The sequence below is a fragment of the Garra rufa genome, chromosome 22 (assembly GCF_049309525.1).
Source record: "Garra rufa chromosome 22, GarRuf1.0, whole genome shotgun sequence".
Lineage (NCBI taxonomy): Eukaryota > Metazoa > Chordata > Actinopteri > Cypriniformes > Cyprinidae > Garra > Garra rufa.
In genome coordinates this window covers 8204828-8224893 of record NC_133382.1, presented here as the reverse complement: position 1 = coordinate 8224893, position 20066 = coordinate 8204828, and the positions used below count along the sequence as shown (strand labels likewise).

Here is a 20066-nt window from a genome sequence, read left to right as displayed (position 1 = left end):
TTTTAAATGAGTACTAACTAATAAGGGATAGTTTACCCAAAAATCAAAATTAGCCCATTATTTTCTCATGCTCCAGGCATCCTAGATGTATACGACTTCCTTCTTTCAGACGAATCCAATCTGAGTTATATTAAAAATTATGCTGGCACTTTCAAGCTTTAGAATGGCATAGGCGGGTGTTTCTCTTCATCAATCCAAAATAAGTCCAATAAAGTGCATCTATTCATAATAAAAAGTGCCTCACATGGATCTGGTGAATAAAGGTCTCATGTAGCAAATCGATGCGTTTTTGTATGAACAATATCCATATTTAAATCGTAAGAATAACTTTAATATAGTTTGTGCCAACTGGTCATACACGGAAGCGGCTCCAGGTGGATGACCTAATACGTCGTGCATTTTGATTTTTGGGTGAACTAACCCTTTAATGCACAAAAACGGGAATAACCATAAAAAAATTTTGCAAAATTGTAAGAAGTACAGCTGTCTTTTAATTAGTTTCAAGGCTGTTCTGTAACTGAGAGATGCAAGTTTAGTGATTTCTAAAAAAAAAAAACTATTAAAAAAAACATGACAGGTGCATGGGTGATATTTGTCATAAAACTTCATAAAACTATTCCAGCATCTGTTCTGTGCTCCTTGAGTAAAAAAAAAATGAGAGGCTGTTTGTTCTTTTTCTCATCATATTCTGCAGGCGTAATACTGTTATTTTAGAGCCAGTCATTTGTCAGCACGAATGAAAATCACTTTTCCACAAGACATCAAAACATGACAAATATTTATCATGTAATTTTGGTAATTATGCCGACAGGCCTTAGCGACCAAGATGTCCATAAATCACCTCGTAAAGCTGCGTGGAACAAGAGCGAGCGTTCAGACCATTCTCAGATGTTCCATGACATAACAAGCCCTTTTAGATTAATGATGATATAAACAGTCAGATAATGTGTCAAGATTATGTATTAGAAAACTAACACGTTGTGCATGATTTAACTAACCAAAGTGTTGCATTGATTTTATGTCAAGCATCCAAACCAAAGCATCACTTTTGCGTATGTGGCTGTGGGTTATGTAAAACACTTCAAAAAGGCCTCATCTAAAGTTTCAGAAGAGATCCCAGCAATGGCTCAAACTTTGCTCAGATTTGTCAAGGTTCCAAATTATCCAATCGAAAGTCAGAGGGCTCATTATAAATTCACGTTTCTCAGCAAAATCTTATAATAATTTATTAATAATTTTGCCTGTTTGTCAGATTCAATCCTGAAAATTTCAAAAAAGTGTTTCTAACTGTAAATATGGTGTGTTTGTCATCTTGAGATACCTCTGAAACCTCATATTTACTTGTTGTCTAACTATTTCTGGCCCTCTTCAAATCCAAGTCTTTTGACTTGAGGTAAGCAGAGCCATAGAGAAGGTGGCGTTCTGCTCTCTAACTCTGTGTTTGGACTCTGTCAGGCTGCTGTCTGCTACTGAAAACCATGCATCTTAAAGAGCTCATATCTGTGACGCCTGCCATCATTACAGTCGGATCTCGCTGTCTGTAATTTGCAAGCATGGCAGTCAGTCAGCTAGTAAAACAGCACAGGGTCATTCCAAGCCATTCTACAGCCAACACTGACCCACAAACCTCTACTCTATGTGACACAGACGAGACATCTCTGTATTTATGCACATTGCTGAGACTTGGGTATATAGTTCCACAAATGCGAAATGCGATTGAATTCAATATCATTAAAACGGATCAGAATCTGAATCATCCTTGAAAAGGTGATGCTGCTTAATAAGGCTATTTTCATAATATTCTGGGATCTTCTGTTTAAATCACCACATCAGTATTTTCACCCCTTTGATGCAAACATCTAACGGAGACTGGTAGGTAGGAAAGATCATACTAGCAATTACACACAACCTTAAAATTAAAGACAACCACTCAAATGTCATTCATTTATGTTGCATATTATAATAAAGAGCTGTGAAAAACATCTTTTACCACACAAAATGTTCAAAATGTTTCCTTAATTGTATCCTCTCATCTCACTTCCACCTGTTTAGGGTTAATTAACGCTAAGAGATCTGAGCTTTAAAATCTAAATGAACACATTTTGATTGAAATGCTCTTTATAATTTTTACAAGGCAATAACGAATATACAAGTATCTGGTTACTTTTTACTTCCTCACAATTACTTTACTGAGATTCCTCAGACAACTAAATAAAATAAAGTTACTGATTAGGGAAAAGAAAGAAATGAAATCAAATATTGTTACACATACGGCCATGTGTCCCATTCATCTTGTTGAAAACAGCCAGACTACCGTCAACGGCACATACTTTCGAGGGTAAATGCTCATTTCACATTAATGTGTTTGGGTTCTTTTTAAGTAACTCTGCGTGTGAGCCCCAGTTACTTAACTATTTGTTGAAAAATAGTATGTGCCGTGAAGTGTTGACTGATCTCAACTTCAAAGTAAACCAGGCTTTAGGGGCAGTTCACAAACATTCACACTGCTATGTTCAGAAGCCCCAGTATTGCTGCTTTATTGTACCTAGTTTGAAAAAAGAAGGAAATCCGCCTTTTCACACTCATGTTTGCAGATTATTTCTGCCCGGACTCTTGATTCCTCTTAGTGTATTTGGCCTTGACCTGTTGCGAAAGTCTTTGCCATCAAAGACTTAACTGCTTTACTGTATGCAGACTGCGGAGGTTTGGGTTTCTTTGCACTATTGTGCAGCTCGGGATTCCATCCACAGATGTTTGTGGTCTTCAAGCTGTTGACGGTATTGACAAAAGCTGGGAGAAAGCCTCTCCAATGCCAGCCGAGGCACATGGATGGGAAAGGGACAATTGCAAACTGTATATCCTGTGCTTTGAAATGCTTACCCCTCTGCTTTGTCTCTCTTGACAGCTCCAGGTAAAAGACTTAAAGTTTCCAATTACAGCTGGGAGAAATGCAAAAAGAAGCAGTAGCCGCAAAAAAGGACTTTGTGAATGAGGGCGTGTTTTGAGAAGAAGGGTATTTGCTCTTTTGCAGCTCTGTTTGAACTGTTAAAATGACCAACGTTGAAACATAAAAGAGCTTAATAATAATCATTTAACCATGTATAAAGCCAATAAATTGCTTGAAGTCTGATATACTTGCTGTAATGATTTACGGGAAGCTCTATAAGCAGACAGTGCCATTAAACGCTGCCACTATCAGTAAGCATTCTTGAACTTTAAAGAGAAGGTGACTATAGTCAGTCTCCACGTGCTAGACCATATTAAAGCCTCTCACCTTCAAAGAGAGAGAGACAGACAGAATTCACAAGCAGACCTCAAACAGATGCTTGTTTGTAATGTGTGACCTGTCTATATAAATGCTTTTGAAAGCATCGGATCAATCAGTCATGCGTGGCTTTTTAATCTCTAGTTAGTTTACATGAGTGCTATTTTGTTTTCTTTATTGTCGTGACATTGGCTTTCATGTTTTTCTTGAGCCTTTGTGTATTAAGCTTCAAAAAGCATGTTTTTGAAATAATAGATCATTCACTGATCATTTTGACCTCTTTGTTCTCTTTGATAAAGTTGTTTCAAAGTGACTTCAAAGTAATAAAAAGTAAAAATAGCCTTCTAGATGCAATTAAATAGTGACCACCCTGTGACTCTGATTTTTTTTTTTTTTTTTGGAGTGAAAAGGTCTGGTTTGGCTTATTAAATATAGACACACCTTATAAAATACCTTAATTAATCTTCTAGACGTGAATGCATTCCAGACCTCAGCTCTGACCACACCTAACATACTGTTTGTCCTTTACGCGCAACGTAAGAAGCTACCACAGTGAAATATATACACTTTCATAATGCAAGCATGATTTAAGACATTGTATACTTTATATCATCTTTATTTAGAATAAAATAGACATTTAAATCGTCTCTATATGAGCGTAAAAACCAGATGTATACACATTTAAGATAGACTAGCAAAAGACTGATGCACCTTCTTTCAGGGTTGACAAAAATATCTGAATTAAGTGCCAACTGCCTTATATTATGTACAGTATAATACAGTAATTTACTGCAAGATTTAAGTTCCGTTGAGAAACAATTATATCTACTCTGCAATGCTGACACAAGAAAATGGAGGAAAAACAGAGTATTCCAAGTCCTGCTTCCTCTCAATCGCTCATCGTCTCTGATCAATGTTTTTTTTTTTTTTGTGAAAGAAAATTCCTTGAATGTTCATTCAGTGTCTCTGGCAAGTGTGCAGACTCCGTGATGACTTGCTGCCGTCTCTTTGCGTTCTGCAGGACAGACTTTCTGCACAATCGCAACGCTGGAATATCTCCAAGCCATGGGTGCCTTTCCTCTTGTGCTTGGTGCAGACCTGGCCTTCTTTTAGGACGGGCTTGCAGATTTTAGACCAAAAGTGACGGGCGCAGCAGAGTCCCTCAGCACAATCTGATGATCTCAGGCAGTTCTCTCCCTCTAGACCTTTAAAAAAAAAAAAACACTTATGAATACCATGCACAATTTACTTTTTTGAGGTCTGGGAGACCACTTTAATAGCTTTCACATTGATGATCTGAAATTTCATAACATTTTATACACATCTTTAGTTTTTACACTCAAACAAGCTTACTATATTAATATCAGTCGCATTCCTGAAAAGTTCAGGCTTTGTGATGCAACAAAAGATTAAAGCTTCAAAAATACCCTCCAGCTGTTTTGCAACTAGGTCAAAAAAACATATTTAAACCGTTGGTTATTTGAATCATTGTTTACCTTTTAGCAATTGGTTTTGTGGTGAACCTTGAGTCTGAACTTTTGGTGGCACCACAACAGTTGAGTTTTCTTGGGAGATGAACTCTTCCATTCCAATCTGGTGGATCATGTCGGGATCATTTGGAAGACAAACTCCTAATAGGAAGACGCAATTGTTAGCCAACACGACCTGTTATTTGTTAAGGCTATAAAACGCTGAGATGTCTGTAAACAGTATATCATAACTTTGATCTTACCGTTGCTGCAGTGGTTGCCAGGGCAGCACATCGCATCCCGGATGCAGCGCTTCCTGCGCTTCTTGCACTGGAGACAGACACCGCGAGACAGGAAGCAGAACTCGTCGCCACCGCATTCCTCATCACTCTCGCAGATTAAAGGCTGCTGGAGTTTAGAAAGACACTATTAGTCTAACGACCACGAAGTAAAAGCAGCTGTCTGACAAAACATGCGCTCGTTTATGCTCTTACCTGCGGCGTATCGATGGCGAAGTTGAGGTTGCCGCTGTCCGCAGGTGACTCAACCGGACTCGGGCTGACTGGGTGACTAGGACTCGCCACACCTGAACCGACCTTAATAGCGTTGGAGTTGAGCACCACAGAACCGGCGGATGCCGCTTTGATGCAGGCCACAAGAATAAGGTATGCGGTAGAGAACATGGCAATGTGCAGCATTGTCAAGTCTGGTATTCCTTGGATAGAGGATGTATTCCCGAGGTGAGCGGAGCTCTTCTGTGATTCCTCATGAGCGCAGGACGCTTCATTTATACGTGCGCGGGGTTGTTTGCGCTCCCGCCCCTCGGTGAGAGCAACAAAGGGCTGGATGAAATTTCAAAGCGTTGTGTCATGAGCTGTCTGTCTATCGGTATGTTTGTATGCATGAGCTGGATGTCTTCATGAGCTGCCATCAAACGGTAATACTGCTTATTGGATGGGACAAACAGTCGAGAATATAAAGTTTCTCTATTTTTTAGTTTTCTATATTATACAGTATTTACAATATTTTATATGCTCTATAAAATATTTAAGCCAGCTAAACAATTTAAAGTAATGCAAAGTTACATCCTGCACCTAAGATTTTTAATACTGTTTTAATCAATAATTCTCCAATATGTTTGACATTTTGTAACTGGATATATTTATAATAATATTAATAATAAAAATGAATAATTTATATTTTTTAAATCACATTACTTATATTGTTGTTGTTGTTGTTGTTGTTGTAGCCTGATTAATTCATTATTTTTGTATCAGAGAGCAAATAAAAATCAAATAATTAAAATCACGTGCCATCAGCCATTGGACATTTAAACATTCATTTATTATTATTTTCTTTTTTCCTTTCTTCACAGTATATATATTCCATGTTAGAAATGCAGTAAAGATTTAGCAGAAATTGAGTTATAACCGTAATGGGGGCCCTTTGAAATGCGTTTGATTAAACAAGTGCAGAAGATCAAAGCTAATATGCAAATAAGGAGAAGTGAGAAGTTTACCGAATTAATTATCATTCAGTCTGTGCTTTTAAACAAATAGTGAGTGATTAGCAATCTGAGATAAGAACGTGACGCTCTTAGGAGACGTTGTTCATCTATTGATCTGTCTGATTATAAAGATTTGAGCAGAACAAAATAAAATAATTAGCTGAATAATCTCGCTTCTAAAATGTTAATATTATCTGTATTTTAAAATGCATTAAAATTAATATTTGGCTAAGTGAGCAACTGATATGTCCATATTTGTCTATTAAGAGTAGGTGACCTCCTAACTAAGAGATTTGAGATTTGTTACAGTCGCTATGTACTCCGACATGAAAAGGCTGCTCTAAAATTATGCCATTAGGCTAAATGAATAATTGTATCGTTGTAATATGACATTTTGGCTGCGCGAATGATTTAACAATTTCAAAGTGTCTGTCTGTCCAATAGGCTACTCCGGGATAACTCCCAAATCAATGTCTTTGATGTTGTTGACAGGGGTCACTTCTAATAGACGACCACAGGACAAACGCTCAATACACTTCATTAAACGCGAATTGGCAGGGTTCATCCCCATCCCTTTGTCTATTGGCTTTGTTTTAATTGTACATCCAAAGCCTACAGTGGTGTAAAATGAAGCTTGTGTAAAGGAGCCTTTGATGAGCTCAGATCAAACAGGACTGAAGCCCGTGTCTTAATCAGACTTCCACAGCGATGGCATTTTCGCAAACAGTCCATTTGCTCGGCTTTTAGCGGCTTTTTGTAGACATTGTACTCAGCAAATTCATTTAGTGGGATGCCAGGTAATCCTGTTTTGAAATTCCTGATGACAGTTTATTCAGGGCTCCTGAATGACCCTTGAGTAAGTAGGCTACTATTCACTAGGCTACAGCAATATTGTAAAACACCGCATTTACAGGAGGCAGCAACAGCAAATGTGTGCTCAATATAGTTAGTTCTAATACTAATAATTAACAGGTTTAAGGTTGCCAGTCAGCGTAACTTGTTGCAATAATACGCGGTTTTAATAATGGCTTTGAATTGTGATGGAAGTTCTATTCCGCGAATCGATTCTTTTAAACAGGTCTGTTCAAAGAACCGGTTCAAAACATCGAGTTAGTGATGCTTTTACGATGTGAGGTAATTACCTCATCACTTTATATCCTGATGTGCCATACATGTTCAAACATGTTCCAATACTATGTATGGACATGTTAGCTATTAAGACTTTTTGATTTTGTATTATTATTAAGGGTGTTTAACTTAATGTGTCCCAGTTCATTTCGTTGCAGCCCTCAGGTTATGAAAACGATAGAACCACAAAGCCCATTGACTGAATGGACTCAACTTTTATATCCATAGTAGTAGAACAGCAATGGTATGTTTTGATTATGTTTTATTTGTAACATTTGTGCTGTTGTAAGATTCAATGTTTCCTAAACGAATCGTTCAGACTCGTTTTGTATAGTCCTCCCTTTAACTCTAATTGGGTAAACGCATCGAACATTGCTAATTTAGTTCATTCAGAACTATGCTTTTTGTAAAATAATACCCACCCGCATCTCTAAGACAAAGTAGCCGTTGTGATGACAAAAAGGTTAATTAAATCTCTATTTTTATTACATGATTTCAAATTTTCAAATGATTCCGTGGGATTCGGACATTCCCTCTTTTATGGTAATGTAACGGTGTGTTATACGTTCTGCAGATGGAACGCAAAGGTACGTCGTTTATTTTTGTAAGTTGCTGTCTTCCTTTGGTGTGACAGTATCTAAGCAGGAGGTGATGCATGTCCTCTGATGACTCTCCAAAACAAACTTGTTTCTTTGTTGATGCTTTGTTGGACTTCATGTTTGAAGCTGGATAAGAGGTTTACTGTAACTAACTGGCCCAGAAATGTAGTAATAGGTAGTCATAATATATCTTTACCTTGAAGAAACTGAAAAGGCCAACCCCTGGTGCTTTATCTCCAAACAACCTTACCCTAATGTTATAGTATGTTTTTTTTTTTAGGAAGAGTATTGTTTAACTTGACTACTTTTTGAACAGTTCATTTTAAAGTATTCTCTGCTAGCCATACTAAATATATAAATCTTAATATATTAGTTGAAAATCACCTATTAGCAGGAGATATGCCATTGATTGATTGCTTTAGATGTGAACTGGAGGTCAAAGATGTTTTATTTGTTGATGCTTTGTTGGACGTCATGTTTGAAGCTAGATAAGGAATTTAATGCAAGTAACTGGCACAAAAAATGCAGTAATAGGTAATAATAATCTATCTTTATCTTGAGAAAACCGTCTTAGATAGGCCTATTCTTGGTGCTTTAGCTCTAAACGACCTTACTCTAATGTTATAGTACGTCTCTAATGTTTTCAGGAAGAGTATTGCCTAACATGACTGCTTTTTGAACAGTTAATTTTAGTCTTCTCTGCTAGCCATAGTAAATATTTAAATCTTAAGATATTGGTTGAAAATCTCCTATTAGTAGTAGATATGCCATTGATGGCTTTAGCTGTGAACTGGAGGTCAAAAATGTCTTCTTTGTTTAAGCATTGTTGGACTTCATGTTTGAAGCTGGGTAATGGGTTTACTGTAACTAACTGGGCCCAAAATGTAATAATAGGTAGTAATAATAATCTATATTTACGTTGAGAAACCTGTAGTAGTTAGGCATATCCTTGGTGCTTTATTTCTAAACAACCTTACCCTAATGTTATAGTATGTCTTATTTTTTCAGTAAGAGATTGCCTGACATGGCTGGTTTTTGAACAGTGGATTTTAATGTATTCTCTGCTAGCCATAGTAAATATTTAAATCTTAAGATATTGGTTGAAAATCTCCTATTAATAGTAGATATGCCATTGATGGCTTTAGCTGTGAACTGGAGGTCAAAGATGTCTTCTTTGTTGATGCTTTGTTGGACTTAATGTTTAAAGCTGGATAAGGGGTTTACTGTAACTAACTGGCCAAAAATGTAGTAATAGGTAGTAATAATCTATCTTAGTTTGGCCAGTTCTTGGTGCTTTATCTCTAAACAACCATACCCTAATGTTATAGGCTAGTTTGTTTTAATGTTGAAGAGTATTGTCTAACATGACTGGTTTTTGAACAGTTAATTTTAATGTCTTCTCTGCTAGCCATTGTAAATATTTAAATCTCAATATATTGGTTAGATCACCTATTAGTAGTAGATATGCTATTGACTGATTGCTTTAGCTGTGAACTGGAGGTCAAAGATGTCCTCTGTACCCCCTGGGTTCACATCTTTTGATGTCTACGGGCCACAGTGCTGGCAATGAAAAGCTACCATGCTCATGTGTTATCTGTTGGGAAGAGGGGAGGGCAGATGTTTACAGAGCATTATCACCAGCTGATATGAGTCAGACCCTTCATAGTACTAACACCTCCAGCTACATCTTGTTTGTTGGACTTTCTGAACTTCAGAGAATAAAAATAGGCTAATGAATGGAACATGCAATGAAAACAGCAGGTGCAAATTTACTTTGAAAGATGCTTTTATTGTAAGAAAATGGCATATAAATCTCTGTACCTTTAAAAAAGCCACAACTGATTAAGAAGAAGAACATTTTGAGGTGTCTGACCAAGTCGTGCAGCATCAAAACAAGCAGGGTGAATTACGGATGCCATTGTGTTAAGGCACTTTCAATAATGCCAAAAGATATATGGTGAGCACAGAATATCCATCTTGAAAAGATAACAGAAAACTAAAAATAGCTTACAGATCAAATGTATTCCCAAAAGAAAATAATAAGGCAATAGGACTGGTTTTACTCTGACAATATATTTCTACAAATATCACAAAAATATTACCACTGTATATATATTTATATATATATATATACATAAATATTTACCCCTGGTCCTACAATAAATAAGATTACATAATTGGTTTTCCAGCACAGCACTTTGTGTTCAAGCTATTTTAGACTACAGGCAGTCTTCTCGTCATTGTTTAAATGAGTCAAGTCGAGCAATGAATATGATTGGTGAAAATGGCAGGAGAAAATATGTCTGGTATCAATAATAGAGCTGATTATGTAACTTCATAAACACATTTCCAATCTTACCCACATTTGATCTGGGAGGCTGTGACTAGGCTGCCCTTCCACAAGGGAAGCACAGTGTGGATTTTAGTAAAAAGCCTGCCCTCTAGTGGTGCACAAACTGTATTGAGTCTGATTCCCAGATTCTCATTATTTGAGTGGATTCCCATTGTCTTAAAAAAAAAGAGAAATACTTTTAGGTTTTCCACAATGCAAACAAAAGTTATACATATGCCTTTAAAAGAAGTGGACAGTGCATAAAAAAATGCTAAATCTGTCATCATTTGCTCACGGTCTTGTCGTTCCAAACTTGTATGACTTTCTTATATATTTTAAAGACACTTGAAGAACAGTTTCAATTCCCATTGACATGTAATAACATTCTTCAAAAACTATATTGTTTTGTGTTTGAAACAACTCTGACAGAATTTTCATTTTGGGTCAACTATTCCTTTAAGAGTATGCATAAAAAAGACAAAATTGAAATTAAATTCAATTTATATTCAAATCATATCAATCAATCTCCACCACAGGACCTTTTTACCTTTTTAGGTATTTGACATGGGTGTGTTTCTGTTTTATATAAGCCGTATTTTTATACAACTATGTCATACTATCAAACAAACTAAATTCCTTCCTTAAAATGCATCTTAGAAACATTATCAATACTCATTCCAGATCACGGTGCTGTCTCTACTTATGATTCTATTTTAAGACCCAGACCTAAAACCTGAAACCACTGCTTGTGCAATCAGTCAAACATAAAACAGCAGAGAGAGGCAAAAAAAAAATGAAGGGCTCATTTATGAAACATCGGCTCAGGACGAGGCGGTCTGAGTCCACATCTGAGGCCGTGTTGGAAATATGGACTCCAGTCCTTCTGATTAGGACAGTTACGGGAGTCGTGGGGTGCGGCGGGGGGCCAACACGCCCCCAGTGGCACCGCAGGACAAAAGTGTGGGCGAAGGCAACTTGGTGTCACAGAGCTGGGCGAGACGTCTTTCATTCTCCTCTTCGCTGACGAACCACACCGGACACTCCAGGGCAGGGCATGTTACAAGTTTCAGTTTTAGAAATCAGTGTCCCAGCCGGAATTGTCATCTGGGGGAGGGTCCTCATTGTCCTCGGGAAAGCTATCAAAGTTACTGGTGTCAGTTGGGCTTGCAACCTAATAGGTGCGTGAACAGAGGAAATGAGATGTTAGAGGGATAAATATTGAGGAGTAATGTAATTGTTGTAAATACAACTGTAAAAAATCATAATGTGTGCCTACACGTATATTCGTTATTTAATGTTCAAAATGCCAACCTAAATAAATTAGTATTTAATTCACACATATTTCATTATAATCAGATATTTCACACTTTTATTTTAAGGGCTGCACAATTAATCAAAAATAAAACTGAAATTGCAATATGGCCTAGTGCAATGATCAAATCGCACATTTGATTTAGAAAAAGAACAGATTAAGAGCCATAAATATTATTATTGTAATTTCACAGTTATAGTCAAACCAAAATGTATTCAGATACCTTCAACATTTTCCACATTATCACAGTTCATTCACTATAGTTTGGAAAAATGGTAATAAAATATCACAAATATGTGTCAGAACAAATTCATCCTAATAATGTCCAATAACTTTTATAGAAAGGCATGTAATGGATTACAATCAACCAAAAAATCAGACACTACTGTTAGTATGACAATATTTATACAACTATCAATACTTTGTTGACCAATTACCAAGCAATGCTTAATTTTGTTTAGTCAGTGGTGTAAAAAGGTCGCAAAACACTTAAGAATAATTTTTTGTCAGTTTTACTGTATGAAGAATTTTTAGGTCTGTCATAGTTCACTTTATCTTGCTATTCTCACTGACAAAAAACAACTACAGTGTCCTGCACCCACTAGTGAAAAAATATCAAAAATTATATCTGGTGTCGGAATAATTTTTGGTTTGACTGTATACTGTAAAAAACCTAATTTATCCTACATTTTTCTGATAGCATTTAACAAGGTACTTATGCAGAATTTATTTGAAATGCAAATCTCTTAGTTTCTCCTCCTGTCATATATTCAAATGTACACTTATGAATTAATTTGGAGCATGTTTAAAATGAAGATGTTTTATACTCACATCAGGAATAATTGGAGGGGTGAGAGTTCCTTTGCGCAGTCCTTCCCAGTTAAAGCCTTCAAACCATCTATGGTGGAAAAGGAGAATTAACATCTGTCTCACAGAAACAGAATAGAAATGGACTTCTAGTTGTATGTTATATTTCAGTCTTTGGAAATAATAGATTTAAACAATTCTACTTAGTACAGAGATGTTACCAAAATGACAAACACATCTTGACCCCATGCAAAGCATAATAAGATTAGTTTTTATTGGAATTCCTTGACCTTAATGTTTCATTTTTTTCATTTTTTCCCCTCCAATTCCCTAAAGAACATGGATATTACAGTACTCACTTGTGCTTTTGGATATCTTTGACTCCATTTTTCAAGTTTCCTAGCCTCTCAGACGGATTGTCCCTGGGGGAAACAATATATTTTAAAACATATTTAATTTATGGAGCTGATATTTTGTCAAAAATAAATTTTGTCTCCTGATAAATCTAAATCCAGCTAAGGTATTTTTTTTTTACTTAAAGGTATAAATGTGTGCTACAGGTTAAAACAACAGAACATTTTAGTTCATTTAAAATATGAACTTTGAACTTCAAGGGTTTTTTAAATGCACCCACCTGCATAGTTTTTTAATTAGATTGCCTGCATTTTTGGTGATCTTCTTTGGAAATTCTATCATGTCGATTCCTCTTAAAATGATATTGTATGTCTTCATTGGATCCGGTCCTGAGAATGGTGGGCTGGACAAGAAATGCACATTAGGTTTTATTAAACTAGAAGGAGTAATCTTAACACACAAACTGAAAACATTTGAGCTCAAACCCAATGACAGGAAACATGTTTTACCTTCCAGTCAAGAGCTCATACATAAGAATTCCCAATGACCAATAGTCTGCTGAGATGTCATGGCCTTTATTCAGTATGATCTCTGGGGCTACATACTCCGGCGTTCCACAGAAAGTCCATGTTTTCTTCCCAAATCCAATCTTTTTAGCAAAGCCAAAGTCCACCTACAAGAGACAAACATCGCATTCAAATCAAAACTGCAACTTTGTGGCTTTTAGTCCATGTTCTTTAGCTTTAAACGTAATTTTATTCTAAAATTGACAATAAAAAGGTAATTTTGTCCAATCAGATGCTTTCTAAGATGGAAAGAAAACTAACAACTAAATTCTCCAGCCTCAGAATATGTCATCTCATATTAGAAAGTGCTTGAGATGTATACTTACAAGCTTGGCATATCCTCTGTGATCCAGAATGAGATTTTCTGGCTTTAAATCACGGTAGATTATTCCCTTGGAATGCAGGTAAGCGAAGGCTTCAACCACACAGGCTGTATAAAACCGTGTAGTGGAGTCTTCAAATGATCCTCTACGAAAAAAGAAAGAAAAACACATGTTTTACAGAGTTTCCATCATACTGAGTGATTAGCATCAACCACCATCGCAAGAACAATTTGGCTACCTGTCTCTAAGAATGGTCCAAAGCTCTCCTCCTAGACAGGCCTCCATCAACATGTACAGATATTTGCTGTCTTTGAAAGTCCTGTACAACCTGAGGAAACACAACCACACAAATTTGTCCATAAATATTTATTTTTGCATTGATATGACCTCCAATGATGCTCTCAGGAGGTTTAAGCACCTACCTTACAATAAAGTCTGAATGGGCCTCCTGCATGATCTGTTTCTCAGAGCGGATGTGCTCTTGTTGCCGCGTGTCCACAATGTGCCTCTTCTTCAGAATTTTCATTGCAAACGTTTTGGTCTCTTCACTCTTGAGCTGCACCTGTGGACACATGAAAAATGAGCACTGAGAAAGTGCTAATAAGCCAATTTTCTATGGAAACTAGCTGTAAAAACAAGTGCTAGTGCTTCTTAATATAGCAGTCCTATATAGAGTCATGGTCTATTAACGTGTTAAGGGTCCTCAAAATAGCAAGTGAGCAAGAATTCTTCACATTGCGTCTCTGTGAAGGCCCTTGCATGTTCATTCGATCCTGTAGCTATCTAGCAAACGGATAGCACTACAAGCATATATCACAGCCCCGGTGAAAGGACACTTGTTTTTACTATGCTGCCGCAGTGCCAGAAATAGGCGAGTGGAAAAGGGAATCCTCTACCCAGATCACTGGGCTTTCCTTTGCAACAGAATCTGATCCGCAATGCGGATCTCTGCCCTCCTCTCTACGTCAAAGTTTCCATCATCTTCCTTCAACATAAATGGTCCTGCGGTAAATTCAATGATGATCTATGACGGAACAGCTATCTATCTGTCCATTAACTGTCGGCCTGCCTACCTAACTACTTGACCACTGATCGATCGATCTATCTATCTATCTATCTATCTATCTATCTATCTATCTATCTATCTATCTATCTATCTATCTATCTATCTATCTATCTATCTATCTATCTATCTATCTATCTATTTATCTATCTATCCGTCTGTCAACTAATTACTATCTGTCTAATGACCTTCCTACCTAACCACTTCCCATCTACTTATTACATCGTACAGTATCTTTCTGTCTGTCTGTCCGTCTACCTATCTACCCTATCTATCTATCCTACTCATTAAACAAGTCTTCTCATTAAGCAAACCTTCTTGAACTTTGAATGGCAGTAAGTCAGATGTCTGCCCTTTTAGCTCTGTTGTGGAAAGTTACCCTGAATAGAGCTACAACATTCCCAGACCTGATCTGTTCATCAGCTCAGCAGAACACATAAGAGCTGCTCATATGTCAAGCACTGTGCAAAGTAGATCAGCAAAATGTATTCTTATTATTGGTTGAGAGGCTTTTGCTTTGTGGTATTGCATAACAAGTAGCAGAATACTATATAGTTGGGGTGTCCAATCCTGCTCCTGGAGGGCCATTGTCCTTCATCCAACTCCAACACACTTTTCCGGAAGTTTATAATGAGTCATTGATTAGCTAGTTTAGGTGTGTTAAAACACCTCCAGGACAGTGGCCCTCCAGGAACACCCCTAGTAGCAACTCCAAATGCATTTACTGTTTATTGCTGCGGTCACCTTTCAGTGTTTATTTATAGAAGAAGCTCATGAATTTGAACATATGCATTCATATTTACATGAAAACATAAAGCATGCAATGCATGCATATAGAAGGCAGGCCATCCTACCAGCTCAACTCTTCCAAATCCTCCAACTCCCAAGGTGTCGATGATGTTGAAGTCCACCAGCTTCAGGTTGGAGAAGAAGGCATTCTCTGCCTCATATCTGCATTTTTTGAAGTGGAAAAAAGGAAACTTCTTAGAGGTTTGGATAGAGTATGTAGTAGGGAATGTTGGAGCAGGAATTGGGGCAGGAAGGCTGTTTATTCGCTCCCTCTCTTTTCTCTCCTTCAGCGCGATAGGAAGTAGCTCACGCATGCTGACCTCCTTGTGGCTTGACCAAACCAAATACTGTGTAACAGTTAAATGTACAATACTCAAAACGGCTAGCAATATTGCGAAGACGATCTTGCAATATCTGGCTTGCAATATGCAATACAGTCCTTGCCTCAAGAGCACGTATGGCAGAATAATAACAACAGTCTTCGTTCAAAAGTGGAGTTAAGGCGCCATTTCCAGGTTACATTTCGAGATCCGGGATGCAGCGAAGATCGAGTGTGTCGAAAGACAGAGCGATCCAGATTGGTGGAGCCTCTCTGCATTAATATTGGTTTGTGACAGCTCTTCTGAACACAAAGATTGGATGTAGAAATTCCCAAAGATGTCACAGTCATCAGCAGAGACAGTACTTAAAGTCGAGCAAAAGTCCTCGCTGAAAATCTAGAGATTCAAAGCAAGAGATTCTGTCTTCGCAGCAGCAGGAGTGCACAGCGAGGGACAGTACACTTGACTGGTGAGGCTAGTGCTGTCCTTGTGACTAAGTCTCAGTCCCTGTGCTTATACTGAGCTTGACTGTGATCCCTGTGTGAGCTGCAGTCTCTACTAATACTCCCTCGCTGGATCCAGCTTTATTTTTAGCATGTGAACTTGGCTTACGCATCCCCTAGTCAGAAAAGGTTTCCCTGCTGTACCCTCACACCACTATCTCTCTTTAAAGTTCAGATTTAACTTGAGAAGGACATTGGCAATGCATAATTATGAGCCCATTTACATGCTTTAGAGTTGAGAGAATGAACCTTTCAATTAGCACATATAATAACAAAGTTAGCTCGTCCTGGAAATAAATGTGATACCTAGGCCTTCTGACGGGAAGAATCTAGAAGACTAGAAGAAATGTGGCTAAATAGCAAGATTGGATTGGAGATCATGAGATGGAGAAATCAGGAATTAGGAATCTTTATTAACTGTACTTAGTTATTACATTAAGTATTGTTTTGAGAAATTTGTACTTTTGAAGCTCAAGCCGCAAATGGGAAAAACATTTTGTTACCCCTTAAAATGATGAAATCCTGCTACATATTTTATTGCATATATGAATTTTGATTTTAATTAGCTATAACAATTCATGCTTGAGTGACAGTTGTTGACCTAAAGAAATATCTAAAGAAATGTCTTGATTTATAACCACCAATTTGCAATGCATACTACTAATCAAAAAGTATGTTTTGATATATTTATAGTAGGAAATTTACTAAAGATCTTCATGGAACATGATCGTAATACCCTAATGATTTTTGGCATAAAAGAAAAATCGTTCATTAAACAATGGCTATTGCTACAAATATACTTGTGCTACTTAAAAACATGGTTTTGTGGTCCAGGGTCATATATAAGCTTCTGTATAACTCTAGTGTGGCCTAGAAATTTACACAGTCAGGACAAATGACATTTGGATTGTATTTCCTTTTTTAATAACTTTGCACATTTGAATTAAAAATATTATGATTTAATGTGAAATATAAATAATACATAATTATTTAATAACTAAAAGTGTTTCACCTAAAGTTTAGTTTCACTCAAGGTTTAAGGGACTTTACTTTAGTTTTGCTTTTAATTTTTTGCTAAAATAACTAAACCATTGGGATCCCATGTTGTTTTGGACTAATTCATTGATTTCCATTTATTTCAACATCATCTTTTGTTTATTTTTACAAAAGAATGATTTATACAGGTTCTAGTAAAACAGGTTTAGAATGAGGGTGAGTAATGAATTTTCATTTTTGGATAAACTACCAATTAAGACACATCACAGTATTTCCACTTGCCATTCACAAATCTAGACGGTAAAATTCCGAAAGTCTCGAGGTCAAAGTCACAGAATCCCTTATGACACTTTAGAAGCTGGAAAACACCCTGGAAGACCACCACTGCAATTTGACACTGCAAGGACATGGTATCTGCAGTAACTTTCCACTTTTAACTAAGACTCCAGGCAGGGGGACAGTTGCCCTCTCCAACCTCTCCAGGCAATGAGAGAACTCAGACCACTGCAGTTGTCCGCATAAGAAAAACAGGCCACATAGTGACATGGCTGTTTCTGCCAAGGTCGACAGTCATTTGGAAAGAAGTGAGTATTCCGGTACGTTGTCCCATCTGTATGAAGTGTGTAAAGCATGCAGTCTTAGTATTTTGGGAATAACAAGAACCAGTTCTCGATTCCCGACCCTACATTGCCATAGTTCCTATAACTATTGGCAGAAGTACCTGCTTTTTGACATGTTCACACTGCAAGTACTGGGAACGATTTTAGTTATAGGAATGCCTTTTGGGGGGGACTTCAGAGCAGGGGTCTAACTCAGCACAACAGGAACTACTAGTGACATAATGAGACTTTGCACCAAATAGTTATTGAAACTAGACACCAGGGCGGTCCCCCGAGAACTAAATGTTCCCCTAGGGCCATTTTCCTGGTTGCATTCGTACCACCAATAGGAACTCTGAAGTGATGTAGGCTGGCCAACAGCCAGTCATTTAAGCAAGACATTCGACAATTTCAACAACCAGAGGATAGAGGAAAGTCTATCTATCACTGTTTTTCATGTTTGTGGAGTTAGTTCATGGAATAGGTATATGTAAACTGTGTGCTCACATAGCTTTTTTAAAATGGTGAATCCCGCTGTTGCATGCAGCATGTGTTTAGCCAATAAGTACCCAGTGCGAAAGCCAGTGTAAACTGCAAATTAACTCTGGGACTAAAAGTTCTACTTGGATAAATGAAATTATGTTGGACATGTTGGCCTGCATGACAGATGGTCACTTGCTCTTAAAATACTAATTTTAGGTCATGAAGATAAAGTAATAAACCTTTTGAATCTGTAAAGACTCTATGTTTATTTGTGTGCACTCACAATAACAACATTACATTGCACTTTTGTAAAATAATGAAAGCAAACAGGATGCACTTTAGCCGTCTCGTTCTCTGTAAGCTAGAGCATGAAACTACGGAACTCTGTGTATACTTGCCTTAATATATCTATGGAGAGTGAAATGTCTATTTTAAAATGAACTAATTCAAATAGTTGACCAGAAATTGTCAAATTGTATGTCGAGGGCAGCCCTAGTATGAACAAAAGCAATGCGTCGTAATGCGACGTAAAAATGCAAACGTAAGCATGCTGTTTTAACAAATTTTTTGATCTCTTAGGGTTCGTACCCAAGGATTCTGCATTCTGCAAGTCCAGTTCCATGCCAGCTGAGCTACAGAGCAAGCTTGATACATCCAGAAAGCGAAACATATGGAGCTAACTTTCATAACTGTGTATGAAAACTATTACAAGTGCTTGCTGTTTTACCGCCTCTATTGGACATTTCTGTTGAAAACTGCAGTGATAAGTACCTATTGGTACGTATTTCACATCTCACAAAAATGTTCCCACAGTTAAGTTTTTGCAATGTTTAGCAGCAAATTCTGATTTAGTCTTAGTCATACTGTAGTCAGCTAATAGTTTAAGTCCAGATAGATCAAATGGCTATGATACAGTTCAAATATACGCATCTGACCTCCTAACCACGCAGCAGATTTTTTCTGAATGAATCTCTTCCCAAATCATCCCTCCCTAACATTTTCATCTTGTTTTTATTCCTCAATGAAAATGTCAATAGATTTTTTTGTCATTTAAAACAAGTTTTCGTTTTGTTATCATCTCGTTTTCGTTAGTGAAAAAAATGACGTTGACGAAAATTATTAACATTCTGATTTCATCATGAGTTCAGGTAGATTTTTTGGGTGGGGCTGAAATCATGTCTTGATGATGCACTGGAGCCACTAAGCATGGCTCCTCCCCCTAACATTATAATTACTCTCTAGTTAAGAGAGGTGGCAGCTTTCCTGCAAGTGGGTATGGTAATACTGCTTTTTTAAAAGATTTTGATACCTTATTTTATTTACTTGGCGGGTTTTTGATTTTATCTGATTTTAATCCATGAGTCAGCTATTTTCACACAGGTGTCTTCTGGCTAATGTTGTTCTCCATTGTTATGGTTACAAGCGTAACCCCTTAAGAGTTTGAGCTCCACAAGTGGGCAGTGGGGTGTGAGCTGAATTTCACATGAGCTGTTGACAGGTGATATGTTAGGTGTGAGCTCCGAGAAAAGCGACTGATGACTGACGTCACATGGCCGTCTAGAGTGATTTTCCACTGCCCTAGCTGAAAGCATGAGTTACAGTGTGTTATGAAAACCCATATGTACATAGGACAGTAAACAAGTTTAAGATA

General features: G+C 37.2%; 2 protein-coding genes across 3 annotated transcripts in view; both read right to left on the bottom strand.

Annotated features, from left to right (window-relative positions):
* Positions 1–3925: 3925 nt before the first annotated feature.
* On the bottom strand, positions 3926–5475 carry dkk1b (dickkopf WNT signaling pathway inhibitor 1b). Of its 2 annotated transcripts, none has more exons than XM_073828945.1 (4): positions 5229–5475; positions 4998–5142; positions 4762–4896; positions 3926–4470 (listed from the first exon to the last, which is right to left on the bottom strand). In XM_073828945.1, the coding sequence occupies exons 1-4, from the start codon at positions 5430–5432 to the stop codon at positions 4223–4225; spliced, it is 732 nt and encodes a 243-aa protein (XP_073685046.1). In that variant the 5' UTR covers positions 5433–5475; the 3' UTR covers positions 3926–4222. The 2 variants fall into 2 exon arrangements, with proteins under 2 accessions (XP_073685046.1, XP_073685047.1); XM_073828946.1 differs by having other exon boundaries at positions 4998–5139.
* Positions 5476–9736: 4261 nt separating this feature from the next.
* LOC141298250 (cGMP-dependent protein kinase 1-like) overlaps positions 9737–20066 on the bottom strand; it is a 269682-nt gene continuing 259352 nt past the window's right edge. The window contains exons 10-18 of the mRNA XM_073828761.1: positions 15580–15676; positions 14085–14224; positions 13901–13990; positions 13666–13807; positions 13283–13446; positions 13054–13176; positions 12779–12841; positions 12444–12510; positions 9737–11471 (exon numbers count right to left, since the gene is read on the bottom strand). Coding sequence (XP_073684862.1) covers positions 11373–11471; positions 12444–12510; positions 12779–12841; positions 13054–13176; positions 13283–13446; positions 13666–13807; positions 13901–13990; positions 14085–14224; positions 15580–15676 — 985 coding nt within the window. The 3' untranslated portion in view covers positions 9737–11372. The remainder of the gene's footprint in view (positions 11472–12443; positions 12511–12778; positions 12842–13053; positions 13177–13282; positions 13447–13665; positions 13808–13900; positions 13991–14084; positions 14225–15579; positions 15677–20066) is intronic.

Excerpts from the sequence above, each read along its gene's own strand:
- dkk1b (XM_073828945.1), bottom strand. The coding sequence starts at position 5,432 with ATGCTGCACATTGCCATGTTCTCTACCGCATACCTTATTCTTGTGGCC. Across the intron at positions 4,897-4,997 it reads TGGCAACCACTGCAGCAACG|GAGTTTGTCTTCCAAATGAT; the intron begins GTAAGATCAAAG and ends TCTTCCTATTAG. Across the intron at positions 4,471-4,761 it reads ACAAAACCAATTGCTAAAAG|GTCTAGAGGGAGAGAACTGC; the intron begins GTAAACAATGAT and ends TTTTTTTTAAAG.